At 47.5% G+C, this 18,313-nt stretch overlaps 1 protein-coding gene across 6 annotated transcripts in view; it reads right to left on the reverse strand.

Annotated features, from left to right (window-relative positions):
• LOC138447719 (zinc finger protein 271-like) overlaps positions 1-18,313 on the reverse strand; it is a 308,054-nt gene that overhangs the window by 36,788 nt on the left and 252,953 nt on the right. For all 6 annotated transcript variants that reach the window (XM_069604034.1, XM_069604059.1, XM_069604020.1 and 3 more), the window contains one exon: positions 10,983-11,912. In XM_069604034.1, coding sequence (XP_069460135.1) covers positions 10,983-11,912 — 930 coding nt within the window. The remainder of the gene's footprint in view (positions 1-10,982; positions 11,913-18,313) is intronic.

The raw sequence follows: 18,313 nt of genomic DNA on the forward strand, positions 1-18,313 counted from the left end.
GTTATGCTGACGAGAACCCCCCGCCCCCCACCTCCACCCAGAATATAAGCAAGCTGCTGGTGCCTACCCAACCCATCCCCTGGACTGTGACAACGCATTTTTCTTTTTAATATACCCCCTTGTTCTAATATCAAAAGTCATAGAATTAACCAATTTCCCAACATATAACCTCTCAGCAACAGTCGCTCAACCTGCTGGGCGACCATGGTAGCCCGAAACTGCAATGTTCTATTGATCCCTTATTGCTATCCTGCCTACCAATGGTGTGTCTTGCCTTGGGCACTATATGTGAGGATGCAACATGCCACCCGGTTTCGAGCGCATCTACCCTCGGCCAGCTGCAGGAAGAACACCTTTTTTTTGCTGTAGTATTTAGAAAGTGGGCCACTCCTCCAAAGTTTGCCCTGCCCAAGTGCCTGCTTATTGGAATGTCTCTCGCCGCCCCACACAGAGTAGAAAATGTAACGTTGCCACTGCGCTTCTCTGTGAGTGATGGTGGTTAGGAGAAGGCACAGTAAACTAGGCCCAATTGATGTGTATGGAAATAGCCTGTCCTCGATAGACACTGTCATGTGCGCCATGTGACAGAAACCATGTTCACATCATTTAAGAGATTCGCTAATTCTAGCCATGTGATCCGTGTGTTATAGAAGCATCATTTGACATGCATTTGCATGCCCAATAGTTATCATGCTTCACATTGCAGGACTGTGTATTTAGTGATCTTTATTCTGCACTTCGATGCACATATTACAAGAACGTTACACAGTTGCTTGCAATGCAAATGTTTGCAGCAGTGCAAAAAAATGTACGCTTGCTGGTTTAATAATGCACAGCAAATGCTAACTACCTTTATTAATAGGGACCTGGTGAGTTGTTGCTCTACCTCTGTGTACCGTTGATATGTTAGTTGGCATTTGCATAGCACACATCTCCAACTGGTTTTGCTTCATAGCACTGTGATAAACAAATACACCATTATGAATGTGTCTTGACGCCAAGCACTTGTTTCATTACTGCAGGGCTGTCGCTAATGTTAGACATTTAAGCCACCGAATTTCCAGCGCATTACTTTAGATCCCTGCCAGCAGAGAAGATTCAAAACCAAAGGTGAATTGTTAATTCTCTTTTTTGTACTGCCCACCCCGACTGCTGCTGTCTGAGTTTCTCTCTCAGTGGCAAGGGTGTTGCATTCCAGGAGAGTAATAGTGCCCCATTAGTGCCTGGGGTGGGTGTGGGAAAGCTGCATGCGTAATGCGTTGTATGATCTGCATTTTCTGGTACAGCGCATAATGGCCTGTACTCACCCATTGATTGCACAAAACCATGCTAATGTATATTCCCACCAAACTCAATCCTGGGATCTGAGCTAGCTCTATCAAGCAGTAACATCAAACGTTGGCCGGCTAGTGTTATCTAAGCAGTCTGCTGAGAGTTAATGACTCAATTTCTGCTGTAAAAGAGCCCCTGTTGTAAAAAAAATGTCTTAACCAGGTGTGCCTTTAGCTATTTATAAGTAAAATGTTTGTCCTTGCAATTGTTCCTTGATCTGAAGTCCTGCTAAAAACAAGCAGTGCCAAAGCCAACAGTGCTGGCTTGTGTATTGGTGAGGCATTTGCCAGGCACTGACATCAAATGCCCAGGTAGTACCATTACGGCAATGCCTGCCAAATGCCTATTCCATGCCAAAACTCTTGGCTTTGCCAGTGCATGCTTATTTTAGGTCAATCCCAACCACCCTGCACACATCAATGTTAACTACTACTAGGTGAATCCAAGTCATTGTATGCCAACATGTTATTACACTCAAATTTAATAATTCATCTCATTCTCCCTGCGATAGAATTTGATATGGGCAATACAATGGCAGCCATGAGGTGGAATTCGAGCAGGGATAGCAGTTTTCAGCAAGAGTGACATGGGTGGGGCAGAACTGGGACAAGAGGCAGGCAGCATGAAAATGTGTTACAGTGGTAATGTGTTGTAATGTAACAGACACATGAACCCTCCATGAGTACCATTTTCTGTAAAGTCGTGAATTGACGCGATTCACGGATGATGGTTTGAGGGCCACTTTTTTTGAGGCGAAGGGTGGGCCACTTTTTTGAGAGGGGTGGGCCATTTTTTTGGGGGTGTCCGGGCCTATTTCTTGTCCCAGTCCGACCCTGCACACAACATAGCAGAGCACATGCGCGCACACACAACATGGTAGAGCACAAACACAACATGGCAGAGCACAAACACAACATGGCAGAGCACAAACACAACATGGCAGCAAACACAGTGGCAGCAGGATAACCAAGCAGTGGAGGTGCGCACGCACACTGAGCATGGCAGCGCACACACATACTGATCGCGGCGGCACACATATACCGAACGCGGCGGCACACACACCCCGGATAGCAGCACACAACAGGATGGCAACACACACAAACTAGAGGATGGTAACACAAGACACACACGTCACAGCACCACCTAAGATCCCTACAACAAACACATTCTGCAGAGTTGCTACAGACCAGGAACCAATTAGGAGGACTCCAACATGCTATGGCCCATGACAAGCCACATTCAGCAACACTGGCATATGTTACTACAAGGGCAGCTCGTGTGAAAAAAATATCCTATTCTTGTCTTCCAGCCAAACAACACAACATGGATCACAGCACTGAGTAGAAGCAAGCATCTAGGTGGTCTTCCTTATGCACTCAAATCCATGTTTTGGGAAAGGAAATATATTTTCAAGGCTAAAGGTGCTCACTTTAGCTCAAACTGTTTGCATTATGGGAACAAATGTCTTCCCCAAATCAATTCATACTGTAATATTCTGCATTATATGCATCAAAACATCCATTCCCACACTTCCCAGTCCTGTAGCAGGCGAAGAACAGCTCTGCACCTTTAGGCCTGGGCCCGCTTACACTGTTTAAATATATTCACAAACTCTTAGATAATGGCAGCAGGAAAGACCACTAGTCATCTAGTCTGCCCATATTCATACTATGGCAGCTGAAAAGCATGCTGGCTTCATAATATGATGTCCACCAATTTTTACAGCTGTTTCAAAGTCTTATAATGTATTTATTCAGTTTCTTTGTTGCCCACTGCTTTCACATATTCCACATGGTCATCATTAACATATTGAGTTTGCCCTTTGCCAAACGGGGAGAGGAGTATTCCGAGCAGGCGCATTGCACTAAGCCTTCCTGATACTACCCACATGTTCCCAATAAAATGAGGTTCACAAAACGTTGCTTGTTCATGCCTCAGGTGGAGGGAGAAGGGAGTAGTTTCTTACCTGTAACTCCATTTCTCCAGCGTTGGTATCTTTCATGGATTCACATGCTTAGAATATTCCCCATCGTCAGACTGGGAACCCTCGGTACACATATAGTCGTTTCCAATAGGAAAAAACTTCCGACACTTGTGTGTCCTATCCCCGTCTACGTCCTCTCCGGGGCCGCCCACGCACGCCCCGTTGGACGCAATGGTATACAAGCCACGCCCCCGCGGGTCCCGTCAGATTTCGGCCCCTCCAAAGAGAAAAGGAGGGGTTGGGGGGCGGCTTACATACACATCTTGCACATTGCATTCCGGGGAGGCCGGTGGGCGCATGTGAATCCATGAAAGATACCAACGCTGGAGAAATGGAGTTACAGGTAAGAAACTACTCCCTTCTCCAGCATTGGATCTTTCATGGATTCACATGCTTAGAATAGATTGTATAGCAGTATCATCGAAGAAGGAGGTGAGAGTGCAATGTAATTTACATTCACAAAGACAAAAAACACCCCCAGTTCAAATATGTATGTAAGCCGCAACTTATTTTCTGATATAAGCATTTCCATAATACATAGTTATGCATCTATACACAATTATCCACCCATATATATATATATATATATATATATATATATATATATATATATATATATATATATATATATACACATATATATAATAGGCAAAGTAAGCGACAACAGTTTCACCGTACTTGGCTTACCTCATTGAAACAGATGGCTTAGCACTGCCCGTCCCATCTGTACCTCATCCGCGTGCTGCCTTTCCAGGCAGTAATGGCGTGTAAACGTGTGTGGGACAGACCATGCCGCCGCCTGGCAGATGTCTGTCAGAGGAATTCCTGCCCATAGAGCCGCGGAGGAGGCTGTCGATCTCGTGGAATGGGCTCTAGGGCGTCCTTGTAGGGGTCTCCCAGCCTTGGAGTGACTAAAAGTAATTGCCGAAAAGACCCAACGAGCCAGGCCTTGCTTGGAGATTGCCCTTCCTCTCGTTGACGGACCGTAGGCAATGAACAACTGTCTGGTAGTTCCGATATCTTGCGTCCTTTGCAGGTAAAATTTTAACGCCCTTTTGACGTCCAGAGTATGAAGGGCTTTTTCCGCCGTCGACGACGGGGACGCAAAGAAAGTAGGAAGGACCAGGGTCGAGTGCTTGTGATAGACTGTCGGTACTTTCGGGATGAAAGTAGGGTTAGTTGATAAAATTACTTTGTCCTTAAAGAATCTCATATATGGAGGATCTATGACCAATGCCTGTAATTCCGACATTCTTCTAGCCGATGTAATGGCAATTAAGAAAGCCAGTTTCCAAGATAGGAACTGCATGGATGAAGAGGACATTGGCTCAAATGGAGGCTTCATTAAGGCAGCCAACACCACATTTAAACTCCACGACGGTGGGAACCGTTTCGTAAGGGGGAAAGTTCTAAAGAGACCCCTCATTAAATGTTTCACCAGTCTGCCACTGAATAATGGTGAAGACTGTCTCCTCCTCGTAAACCTTGAAATGGCCGCCAAGTGCACTTTGATGGACGATGATGACAGCCCACTCTCAGCTAGGTGAAGAAGATACGGAAGAATTTGTTCAGGGGTTACTTCTAAAGGCTGAATTTCGTGCTGTGTTTGACACCACGTACAGAACCTTCGCCATTTGCATATGTATGATTTGTTAGTCGAAGGGGCCCTAGCCGCCTGCAGAATTCTCCGGCAATCCGACGAGACTTTCAAGCTGCCAAACTCTGAAAAGTCAGGAGCCATGCTGTTAAGTTGAGGCTGTCCGGATTGTGGTGCCACACCGTTCCCTTGTCCCTGGACAGTAGGTTCGGCACTTTCTGGAGAGTTATAGGCTGTTCCAACGACAGATGTAGGAGGTCGGAAAACCATGGTTGTCTCGGCCAATCGTAAACCTTGAAATGGCCGCCAAGTGCACGGTGCCACTAGAATGACCCGGCATTTGTACCTGCGAATCCCCTGGATTGTCCTCCGTATAAGGGGGAGCGGAGGGAAAGCGTACAGGAATTTGTCCGTCCAAGGAAACGAGAACGCTTCCCCCAGGGATCCTTTTTGAGGCCATCCGCTCGCGAACTGTTCGCATTTCCTGTTTTCTTTCGTTGCGAAGAGGTCGATTGAGGGGGTCCCCCACCTTTCAAAGATTATTTGTAGCTGACCGGTGTCCAGCTCCCACTCGTGTATTTGTGCCATTGTCCTGCTCAGGGAATCCGCTTGCACATTCTTCACACCCGGGAGTTGGTAAGCCACTAAGGATATGTTGTGTTTCAACGCCCAGTGCCAGATCTTTTGAGCTTCCGCCGAAAGGGTCCTGGATCTGGTGCCGCCTTGCTTTATCAAGTAGAACATGGCTGTCGTGTTGTCTGTCAGCACTCTTACTTTTGATCCTTTGATATGTGGAAGGAATGATTTCAAGGCCCATCTCACTGCCCTCAGTTCCAGCACGTTGATGTGTAGGTGCGATTCGGTCGAAGACCATCTGCCCTGGGTTTGATGATCGTTCATGTGTGCTCCCCAGCCCGTCAGGGAGGCGTCCGTGATGATGGTGTTCTGAAATTCCAGCTCTTGTAGAGGAACCCCTCTGTCCAGGTTGTGAAAGATTTTCCACCATTGGAGGGATCTGATGACACCCTCGTCGTCGACGGTTATCCTGTCTGACCACCGGCCCGTGGCCTGCTTCCATCTGTCCGACAGGAACTCCTGTAGAGGCCTCATGAACAATCGGCAGTTTGCTACTAGGTGGATGCACGAAGCCATGGAACCCAGGATTGCCACATATTTTCTCACGGAAAATGTGTTCTGTAGGCGAAGTTGACTCGTCAGTTGTTCGATCTTCAATATTTTGTCTAGGGACAGTTTCACTATTCCCGAGTGGGTTTCGAATTGAGCTCCCAAATACTTAAAGCTCCTTGAGGGCTTTAGAGAAGACTTTTCGAAGTTCACTGCGAACCCCAGTCGTTGCAGAAGTTGTAAGGTGGCTTGTACGCTGTCGTTGGTCGACGCTGGGGAGGATCCCCTCACAAGCCAGTCGTCGAGGTACGGGTATACATGATGCCCTCCCTTTCGCAGCCAGGCTGCCACAGGTGCCAAACATTTTGTAAACGTTCTTGGGGAGGACTTTAGACCAAATGGGAGCACTGCAAATTGGTAGTGTGTCTGACCTACCATGAACCTCAGAAACCTCCTGTGTTTTTGACACACCGGAATGTGGAAGTACGCGTCCTGTAGATCTAGTGACGCCAAAAAATCGTCCCTTTGGACGGATCTGATCACCTCCTGCAGTGTAAGCATTTTGAATTTTTGACTCTGTAGGGTCTTGTTGAGGTCTCGCAGGTCGAGAATAGGGCGCCATTTTCCGTTTGGCTTCTTTACCACAAAACACCGTGAGTATACCCCTAGGCCTTTCTGCGATGCAGGGACTAATTCGATGGCGCCTTTCTGTAACATGAGTGTTACTTCCTGCCGCAAGATGTTTAGATGTGGCTGGGATAGGTGTATTGGTGGACATTTTGGAGGTTTGCATTTGAATAGTAGGGAATGTCCGTACCTCACAGTGTCAAAAACCCACTGATCTGTTGTGATGGTCTCCCATTCCTCGATGCAGCTTGACACTCTTCCTCCCAGAACGGTACGCTTCCCGTCATTGCTGGTCTTTCTGTTTGCTCGTCGACGACGAATAAGTTGGTCGTCTCTTGGAAGACTGGAAGTTTCTGCGCCGGCTTGAGGTCTGAGCGGCACGTCTATATCCTTGGGAAGGATACGCTGATCTACCAAAAGATCTATCCCTGGTTGCTGAGAATCTTGAGTTTCCAGATGCTCCTCTAAAGGGACGAAAAGAACGAAAGGGCTTACCACTCTGGAGAGAACCCAACGAGCGTGCTGTATCTGAGTCCTCCTTCATGCCCTTCAAGGCCTCGTCCACCTTTTCTCCGAAAAGAAGATCACCTTCGAAGGGCATGTCCAAAACTTTATACTGTACTTCGGGTCTGAAGTTGGTGCACTTAAGCCAAGCCTGGCGTCTTAGAACAACTCCGTTATTTATTTGTTTAAAACCCGAATCTGCCAGTTCCACCGCTATGTTAATAGCATGATTCGATGCTTCTTCGCCTTCTCGAACCAGGGACATCGCCGTTCTTCTATGTTCTTCCGGGAGGTGGTCCAGGATAGGTGCCAGTCTGTGCCACATCTCCCTGTCATATCTTGTCACAATCGCCAGGAGTTAGCTGCTTTCACCGTTGAGGCCCCCACAGAAAGAACCTTCTTACCAAATACGTCTTGGCGCCTCGCCTCATTATCTGGAGGGGTAGAGCATTTATGTTGGGCCTTTGCTTTTCTCGTCGCCGCCGACGACACCACCGAGTCCGGTGTAGGTTGAGCCGAAAGACACTTCAGTGTAGAGTCTGGTACTTTAAATTTCTTTTCAATGCGGCCTTTGAAAGCCGGCTCAGAAAATGGGTGACGCATGGTTTGAACACCTTCTTTCCAGACATGGTCTAAAATGGGTATTGAGAATATTGAGCGTCTACTCTTGCCCATATGGTCAAAAAGAAAACAGTCCTTTTTCTCCTCCTGTTGGACCAGGCCAAACTCCTTGCACGCTTTTTCCATCATAGAATGAAAGGCACCTATATCGTCCGGTGGTGACGGGTGAGTGGGACTCTTTGGTGTTTCCATTTCCACATCCGACACCCAGGATGGATCCCTAGATGGTGAGAGGGATATATCTGACGCTGACCCGTGGTCAGATAGGGAGTCCGAAAGCTCACCTTCCTCCTGGACTGCTGGAGTAGTTGGAACCCCGATCGATCTGGTCGGGCGGTGTGAAGGGCCGGGCTCGTCGACGGGGGGTGTCGACGGTACAGGTGGAAGCCTTTCGTCCAGCGATTTCAGCAGCGAGTGTAAGGAGGACAGTACCTCCATGGACAGGGTCGCCTGAGAGCTTGGAGGTTGGATAAACACCTGAGAGCAGGTTGCTCCTGATGGAAACCTGGCTCGTAGACCGAGGTCCTCCGGGCTCACAATTCTGAAGCCGTCGTCATCTTTCGAGGCAATTGACGCTGCCTGTTCCTGTAGCAATGTGTCAGGCAACCCCATATCAAATACTTCTGGTCTCCAGGCCAGAACTTCCGTCGACGAGGACATCGTCGCCGAGGTCGTCGCTGGGGTGATGACGGGTGAAATCGACTGCGTCAGCTCAGTGAGGACACCGACTGGTTCATCGTCGTCGACGTTGGGCCTGCAGGTGGTTTAGGCGGTCCCGCCTTCACAGCGCTCTCCCTGCGTTTATCCGAATCTCTACTCGTGGCTGATCTGTGTTGATCGCCCGAGGAGGATTTAGGCCTCTCCTTTCCTTTCTTCGACGAAGTTGACGAAGATGTCTTTCTTGCAGAGTCTTTAGAAGAGTCCTTAGTGACTTCGTGGAATGTCCTTTTCCGCAGGTCGTGACTTCTTAGCCGGAGGTTCCGACGAAGTTGAGCGTCGAGGGGCTCCTGATGTTTTCGCCAAGGCTACGCTGCGCACAGAGCCCACCTCTGACTGAGGGTACGCTCCCGCACCGTCATTTAACCAGGATACCAGCCGTCGATTTCGATCCTTCAGGGTTTTTTGGGAAAAACCTTTACATATTTCACACTGGTCTCCCGAGTGGTGAGGGTGGAGGCAATAAATACAGTCTAAATGGCCGTCCCCCTCGTAAACCTGCTTCAATCCGCACGTGGCACACGGGCGAAATAGAGGTTTTCCCGACATTCCGATAAAATTAACAAACTCACAGGAGTTTGACAATTCGACAAAATCTAGCAGTAGAGACTACGCGAGGAGATCCCACTATCTTTGGAGACGGTTGAAATCTGACGGGTCCCGCGGGGGCGTGGCTTGTATACCATTGCGTCCAACGGGGCGTGCGTGGGCGGCCCCGGAGAGGACGTAGACGGGGATAGGACACACAAGTGTCTGAAGTTTTTTCCTATTGGAAACGACTCTATATGTGTACCGAGGGTTCCCAGTCTGACGACGGGGAATATTCTAAGCATGTGAATCCATGAAAGATCCAATGCTGGAGAAATTGCAAATTCAAGGGTTACATTGAAGGTGTGTGGTAAGCCCACTACCCCAAGAGTAAGTTGTGAATCCAGGGGCTACACTAGACATCCAAAATGTTTCCGCCACCCTACATTTTCAAAGCTTGAGGAAAATGTGATGGCTGCACAATGAATCCCCACCCTACTTCCTTTCGCTTTGTATTCTACTGATTTCCTCTGTATCACTGCCATCTCTCCATGCTCAGCTCACCTGCCCCCGAGAACCTTTTATTTGTGGAGGAACTCGCTAATTCGACATTTAGTTGGATGAAGGGCAGTTACCATGGTGACAGACAGTCACAAGGCCGCTGTAAACATCTGTTTTAGCTATGTATCTATTCCCTGGGGAAATTGATTCAGAGAGGTAGGAGGGTGGGATGCGAGATGATGATGAGTTTAGAAATGCCCCTTTGCAGAAGTAACCAGTAAGATTCATAGGATGGAGCAACAGAAAGGTCTTTCACAAACAAGAGGCTATCTTTGCTTAGTGACATTCACAGTTGCGATTACATCCTGCATAAATATGAATGCATGCACTGCATGAAACTTCATTAGCACCCTGGAAGGGGGCGCTGCCAATCAGGAGGCTTGGAACGCAGGCTGTATTGTATGGTACAAGCCCACGTTTCGAGCAGTCTGGGCAGCAAGCGCCCTCTTCCTTTCCCCACAACCCTTCACCACTTAGCACCCATGCAGTTTTACACAGGTGCCAATGGTGTCTTTTTCTTTCTTTGACAAAAAAAAAAAAGAAACTTACCTTTGTTTCGCGGCCTGGACAGTGCTGCTGTCAGCCAAGTTAGTTTTCCATGCCAATAACGTCAAATGGAAAAGGACTTCCCTGACAGAAGCACTGGACGGCGCCAAGCCGCACACCAATCGCAAGTTTCTTTTTAAATAGAAATACACCATTAGCCCTCGTGTAGAGAACTACATGGGTGCGAATGGCAATATTAACCTCGGCCACAGGCCAACCCTCGGTAACACCATTGGCACCCTTGTTAAGGGACCATCGCTTCACTGAGGCCCTTAACTTGGGCAGTGGGCCGTTACCAACAGGGTTGGCCCGTTGTCTTGGTTAATATCGCCTCATTAGCACCCTGGAAGGGGGTGCTGGCTAATCAGGCTGCCCGGCTGTTTTGTATGGTACAAGCCTACATCCCTAGCAGACTGGTTGCTGCTAAGCCAGCACCTCTCCACCTTCCTCCTCTCTTAGCACCTGGGTAGTTTCCCTATGCTGGTGCCAAGAGTGTCTAATACGTTTTAAAAAGAAAGAAACGTACCTTGCCGCACAGCCTGGCGTCGCGCCAGGTTGTCCCCAAGTCAGTTTCACTGCTGATAATGGCACGGGCCATCAACATTGACAACGGATGCAGGGGAAACAATGGCACGTCACCGGGGCATGCAGGGAGGTAAGTTTCTTTCTTTAAAAAAAATAATGAAACCATTAGCACCCACGTACAAAACTACATCGTTGCTAATGGCGATATGCCCCTTGGTGGCAGGCTGACCCTGCCGTTACTGATAGGGTCGGCACACCGCCTCTGGGCATATCACCCCAATATCATCTACTGTTTTCTACAAATTAACTGCTCACCTGCAGTGGGGTTTTCAACATCTCTTCTTTCTGTCAAGTCGCTGGCTGTCATATCACACACTGTAGGCAGACCTTCCTCCTCTTCTTTTATTCCGCCATTTACCTCAAAGTCCTGTTGGCTTTCAAAAGGCGATTTGATTAGTTTGATGCTATTGGGTTCTTCCTGGACATTCCCAAGGAGTGGCTCCTCCTCTTTAATTGCATCTATCTCCCCAGATTCCTTAGGGTCTATAACCGATTGTTGAATCTCCTCCTCAATTACCTTGCTATCGTCTGAGCACAGGTGGTTGGTAACCTGCCTTTTCTCATCTTTAATCACTGCTCTCGCCTCTAAAAACGTGCAGACTCCGACAGATGGCTCAACTTCTTCTTTAACCACCACAGACTCATTTGAGACCTGGTGGAGTCTAACAGACTGGTTGTCCTCTTTCATGCTCTCCTCCTTGGAGCTCTGGCAGTTTCTGGCATGTGATCCCAGTTTACTTTTCATCTTTCTCTCTGTAGAACCATGGCAGTCTTCAACAGGCGTCTCTGCCTCCTCATTACGTTTCATCGCTTCCCTTTCCTCTGAGCTTTGGCATACTCCCATAGACCACTCTCGTTTAACCAACACAGTCTCTTCTGAGCCAAGGTGGTGTCCAACAGACTGGTCCCTCTTCTCTACCACGATGTCCCATTGCATGGGTCCCTGACAGTTTCTGCCGCGCAGACCCCTTGTGTATTTCATCTTTCTTTTTGCAGAACCCTGGGGGGCCTTAACAGGTTGCATCTCTTGCATCCTCTGTCTAATTTCCGGAAACTGGGAGTCCCTGTCAGATGGTCCGATCTCCTGTGTAATGCTTTGTGTCCCATCCTTGCACTGGAGGTCATAAACAGAATGCTCCTCTTCTTTAATCCTCACTATGACGGCAGGCCTCACAGAAACAAACCCTAAAAAAAAAGAAAAAAAAAGGTAAAAACAAAATACAAAAACAAATTTAGCAAGGTCTATATAAAATGTTCCCACAATACGTCAAACACAGCACATTTCATGCCCACGATATGAGAATTTTGCTGATAAAGTTATCAACCTAAGTAAATACAAATGCAGCTCTGCCAATGCAAAACACTCCAAACTTACCAAGTAAACCTAGAATTAGCTGTAACTCCTAACAATTCAGCAAAAAAAAAAAGGATATCTCTGAAAAAGCACAGCAATTACAGATTGCTCTACTCTTTGCTAGTATAGCAACACTGAACATAATTCTACAGTTCTACTACAGTACATCACACAAACTGCCTGCCGGTTACCTATTCCGTTGCTGGTACAGGTCTGTCAATGTACCTTATTCAAGACCTATGAGAGCCCGCCTTCAGATTAAAACAATGAAATACTTGCATACAGCTCTACCAATGTACATCAATAATGACTTGCAAGACAATCTGCTGTTCCAATATTGAAAGACACACATACACTTCTTTGCACCCCACTTATGGCAAATGTGCATCTTCATATTGCAGGGCTGGAAGGCAGCAAAGAGTTCTGCCAATATACATCAATCATGACCTAAAAGGGAAATTGCCCAGTCGCCCTCATAATTCCAACGGCCGAAATTCTAATTCTAATTATTTTTTAACACCCCCCCCTTCCACCAGTTATATATATGGGGGGGTAATGTGATATAGTAATATTCTGGTAAAGTACAGCCTTAACTATGCAAATTATATATGTACAAAAACGGTATATCCTTTCTTGAAAAACGTTCACAAATACACATCAGTGCACAATGAGTAGCCAAAGATCGCTCTGAGAAAGGGTGATTCAGGGTTTCGTGGGTATCCCTACAAAATATCCCCACCAAAAATATCGCCGTAAATATGGCCGTTTGTCTCGCCATAGGCGATATTTTTTGGGGTTAATTTGTGGGAGCGGGGGCTGCGGGAGTGTCCCCAGCACATTTTAAAATAATGCGGGGGTGTCCCCGCAGGGTCCATAGGTCAACATCGCCACAAAAATATGGTGATAATTTTGTATTGCGATATTTTTGCGGGGATATTAACACATGGAGCCGGTTTCGTGCAGTTAGAAGTATCACACCTCGAAGAGCTCTTAACCTTCAGGTTAAGGGTCAAATATCCCGCTTTTACTGCCTTGAAAGATAGACATTCAACTTTCAACTTCACTGTGCCTCCAAGGTGAGTTAATGAAAATTCTAAAAGTTTAAGATGAGGACTGATCTGCCAGTAAATGCAATGGGATCAGAGACTTCACCGATCTAGTCACGACCATGTCCCTCAAGCACGCCATCAACATCTTCCTAGGCAACTTCAACTTGCCAAGCAACAAGACCACCAAACCGATTAAGGAAGCTCTCCTTGGCCTTCTCGACACAGTCAGCCTCACACAGCACACGAAAGACCCAACCAATGAGCAAGTAACATCTTCAACCTAATCATCACTGCACTGTCCTCCCTTCACTACAGCTCTCCTCTCCGTTGACTGGTCTGACCACCTAGCCATGCCTTTCAACATCTTGCACACCGCCCCAGTCAAGCACTCCCAGCAGAACCCCATCAGATAAACCTTCATGTCCTTCAAGAACTTCCTCGTAGAAGCCCTCACGGAAGACCTCACCAACCTCCACCTTACAAGTACTTAACGCCAGCCTCTCAGTCTCTATCGACCGACACGCGCCTCTGAAACAACGCAACTGCAAACCGAAGCTGCCAGCACTCTGGTACAAGCAACAACTAAACTTCAGCTCAGGAAACCAAAGGAAACCTGATACCGATCTAGGATCGCATCCAACCTGGCGCTCCTCAAGGAACTCGGAGAAACCCTCCGACAACTAATCAACACAGCTAAGGGCTCCTGCTATCAGAATACCACAGAAGAAGCCGACAGCAAAAGCAGAGCCCTCTTCAAAGCAGTCAAGCACAGAGTCAACCTGCTACCCGACCCTGCCATACCACACACCGTTGAAAGATCCACTTCCATCAACACCTTCATCGACAAAATCAGCAAGATTTGCCAGTACATAGACACCAGCTCTGCATCCACAGACCCACCTCATGTCCCTCCTCGTGAAATCTCCACACCCTGGACAACATTCACGACACTTTCGACAGAAAGCCTGGTAGAAACCATGGGCGCCCTCAAAGCCACATCATATACAGACAACATCCTTCCATTATCCATCCTAAAGACCCGACCCGCAGAAGCTCACCTTCTCTACTTGTAGATCATCAACAGCTCCCTAAATCAAGGCACCGTCCCATCGACCCTAAAGACAAGACAAATCCTCCCTCTACTAAAGAAAGCCACTCTGGATCCAGACAACCTAGGTAACTATCGCCACATCACCCATCTTCCCTTCGATCATCGCTAAAGCGTTAGCCACACAACCGCAACACATCTACACCAACAATCTTCATCTAACCTACCAATCCGGGTTCAGGCCGAGATGCAGCACAGAGAAAGCAACCATACAGGTGGTTGACGGCGCCCTAAACATCCTTGACAAGGGGAACAACAGCCTCCTGGTTCTACTCAACCTCTAAGCCGCTTTCGACACAGTAGACTACCAGGCACTTATGGACACCCTACATCGTGCATGGGGATCAGCAACCTTGCCCTATGCTGGTTCAAGTCCTACCGCGCCAACCACCAGCAGTGATGGGCTCCTCTAGATCGCCAATGCTACCCGTCACCTGTGGAGTCCCACTGGGTTGCATCCTCTGCTCAGTGATCTTCCATCTATACATGGAGCTGCTGGGAGCTCTCCTAGCCACACACAACACCCACATCCACCAATACACAGCTATACCTCAAGATCGACTCAATCAAGGAGATCCATATGCTCAAAACCTGCCTCTCGCTGATCCAGTGCATACTTGAAGCACAGCCCCTCCAAGACCGAATTCCTACTCCTCACCAACAACACTGAAAACCTGCACCAAGTCCCTTGGGTTCCATATCAACAATAAACCTGTCCTTCAAGACACATATAGCTAAAAAAACTAAAAACTCAGACAACTTGGAATCAGCTCTACCTCCTGCAGAAAGTCAAGCGCTCCCTCCGGACAGCTTTAGGTCCACTGTTCAAGGATTGGTCCTATCCCATCTGGATGGGGGCAATGCACTCCTGGAAGCATCCCATCGTCCTCCCTTGTGCTCCTGAGAAGTGCCCTACACGTGGCTGCACACCTCATCAAGGGTCTATGCAGATACAACCACATCAACCTGGCCCTCATCGACCTTCACTTGCTCCCACTGCACACACGAATCACCTTCAAGTCTTGCTGCATCATCTATAAGGCAGTCGCCCTCAAGTCACCCATCTACCTCGCTGAGAAACACAGCATCTCTGGCAGACAGCGCACCACCAGAAGCCAGGAAATGTGCAGACTTGAAATCTGCCGCTACAAAAAGAAAAGGACCAGAAATCAAGCCTTCTCTGCCTATGCTCCATGACTAAGAAACCACCTGCCCGTCAGCATCAGACTCATCCCCACGCTCCTACAAGTCCGAAAATAACTCAAGACCCACCTCTTCTGTCCCCAACACCTAGGCCATCACGTCACCCCTCACGGTACCTCTGAAAAGCACTCTTATGCATTAGTACTGTTGTATCCCTCTGTAAAGAGCTTTGTTGCGTCCCGAAGCTAGGTCCGTGCTCAATCAAATACCATAATAATAATACCGCCAAGAGACAAATATCACTGTGCACATTTTTCACCCTGGTTAACTCGGTTTTATGTTTTCAGTGTTCTTTATTATATCTTTGGTCTTTTTATGAACATTTGACAGTGGTTTGTCTGCATGGGAATATTCTTCCTGAAACCGTACAATTAAATGCAGTTGGTCCAGAAAAAAAGCCATTGCAGTCTGTGTGTGTGCTGATTAATCTAATACGGTTGAGGTAACTGAAGAGGGAAGATCCGAAACTGCCTTCCGTCCTGAAAGACCCCCCCCCGCCAACCAGAATAAGCACCAATGACATCATTGCCACCAATCCTATGAGCTCACACCAATCCCCTCCCACCATGGACAACTACTCCGAACGTTACCCTGCCAGCAGCCCATACACCCCTGCAGGAATACGAACTCTACCTAGAGTGGACGAGGAGAGGCAAGACAGAGCTGGAGACGATTGCATGGACAGAACCGACTAAATATACAGAGAAGCCATAGCTACGTTAGACAGCAAGCACATGTGCAATACGCACATCCGGGACACTCACACACCCAATCTAACTCATAGGGGTGTACGCGGGTGTTCTTCATGTAGAGGAAAGTGACATATAGATACTGTTGGCACGTTTATTATTTTGTCATTAGGCTTGCTACAGCAATGCAGAAACGCAAGAAGCCAATAGAGATGTGTACATGCTTGCCGATGTCTACATGCAAATAACCCTATGGAAGGACAGGAGCACTCAAGGGACCCGACTGGCCATTACGCACACTAACCTATGGACACTATGGAGAATAAATAACAGAGGCCAGAGCAGGCCTTCGGAAAAAACAGGCGGCCATGATCGTCTCAGAGAAATATCAAGCCACAAGATGCTGTGCAAGCAGAACAGCCACGGAAGGAGCAACGGCAGCCAAGACAACGTTGCGAACAACATTCCACACAGAAAGCCAAGGTGACACCGGCCGCAGCAGATAATATTCCCTGGAAAATACAGACTAATTCAAAGCAATTGAGAACTGAAGAGTGGTCTCCAACCACAGGATTCGGCCAAGCTGTTACTGGGCCAAGGCTCGGAAGCTGGGAAAGAGCAGTCGTCCCACGATTAGACAGCAGTTCGCAACAAACTAGCTACTCTCCGGCTACCTTGTACAATGGCAAAGGAACGCTCTCATGGCATTAGTCTTCTGCACACTATTGTGGAACGCTTACACATAGTTGCACCTCACTGATGCACAGTATCCAGGTATCACCAACAGATGTCTTGCCGGCTTGCAACAGAGTTTGTCCCAGGCTTGGAGGCCCGTGGCCTGTCCAATCAGGACCCTTGAGTCTAGGGGCAGATGGCGGGGCTACTGACCAATCACAGGGCTTACCCAATGTAACATTTTTTTGAGTAACAATTTTGGGGGATGATCCAAGCACACCACCTGACACAGCTGCATCCACCAATATCACCGCTCTATAGGTTCCTATAATGGAACTACCACTCAGGGGCCTATACATAGTGGCGTTAAGCTTTGGGAGGAAGCCTAATGTGCGACGCAGAATGTGGCGTCTCATGTCATGAAAACTGGCCTGCAAGCCAGAATGCAGTGAGATGTGCCTGGACCTTCCTCCGTGTATACGACCCCTGTGTGTTTTGTTGGCTGTAATAGAACCACAGTACCCCTTTGCTACTTGTGTGGACCTCGACATCTTTGGGACAAGGGAAGGAATTAGGGCCTTCCGTGAGCTGGGTGTCTGTGGATTCCTAGCATGGCTCTGCCTGCCTAGAAGTCCCCCTAACACAATAATCCTGAAAAGAACACCTATGAAGTGCTTCAACAAATGGAAATTAGCCAATTCTGTGAGGCAGCATACACAAGGGCAACTAATAACAGTCTTGAGTTGGCAGAGAAGCCACTTTTATCCTTGCCCAGAAACGCAAGGGAGCCATGGAGTGAAAATTGCTAAATGCTCTAGGATTAAGTATTTCTGTTAGGGACGTTTTTCTACACCCCTGGGGAGGGGTGCAAGACAAACCATCCTCAGTGAAATAAAAGGGTGTCAACCAAGTTTTACTAAACTATTAAGGGTAGCATAGGCAGAGGGATCTGGCTGTATTCTTCAAAGGGGAGTAGACTAGTTTACAGGTACAACAATAACCACCACACAATGTACTGTAAACAATTAAATAAAGCCTAAAACCATGTCAAATTAAGAGACATACACAAAACAAAACAATAAGTATATAAAACAAATCATGAGCTGAACAAATGTGCTCTGCTACCTTCGAAACCTAGTCTAGGTGGTCAAAAGTGACAAATATGTGCTCTTTAGAATGTAGGTGAAAGGACAGAGGGACAGGGTAAACAATTTGGCAGACCATAATAGTTATCACAGTAATGTAGGCAAGTACCAAGTTACAGTGTCCTGGGTCAATGAAAGACCAGGTTCACCCCTGAAAACTGAGCAACACTTAGCATTATCAAAAGTAGCCAACAAGTAAGAAACATTGATTTCTTCTAAAAACAAAAAATGAAAACAAATAATAAACTCATATGGAACTTTTATAAATATACCAACTGTCCATGAATCTCAAGAGCCCGAGGTGGGCCAGGGAAAAATAAGTAACTCCTTTTATCACTATCCGAGAATTTCCAAAGTTCCCAA

This window comes from Ambystoma mexicanum, chromosome 1p (genome assembly GCF_040938575.1).
Source record: "Ambystoma mexicanum isolate Mex_15411 chromosome 1p, UKY_AmexF1_1, whole genome shotgun sequence".
NCBI classification, from domain to species: domain Eukaryota; kingdom Metazoa; phylum Chordata; class Amphibia; order Caudata; family Ambystomatidae; genus Ambystoma; species Ambystoma mexicanum.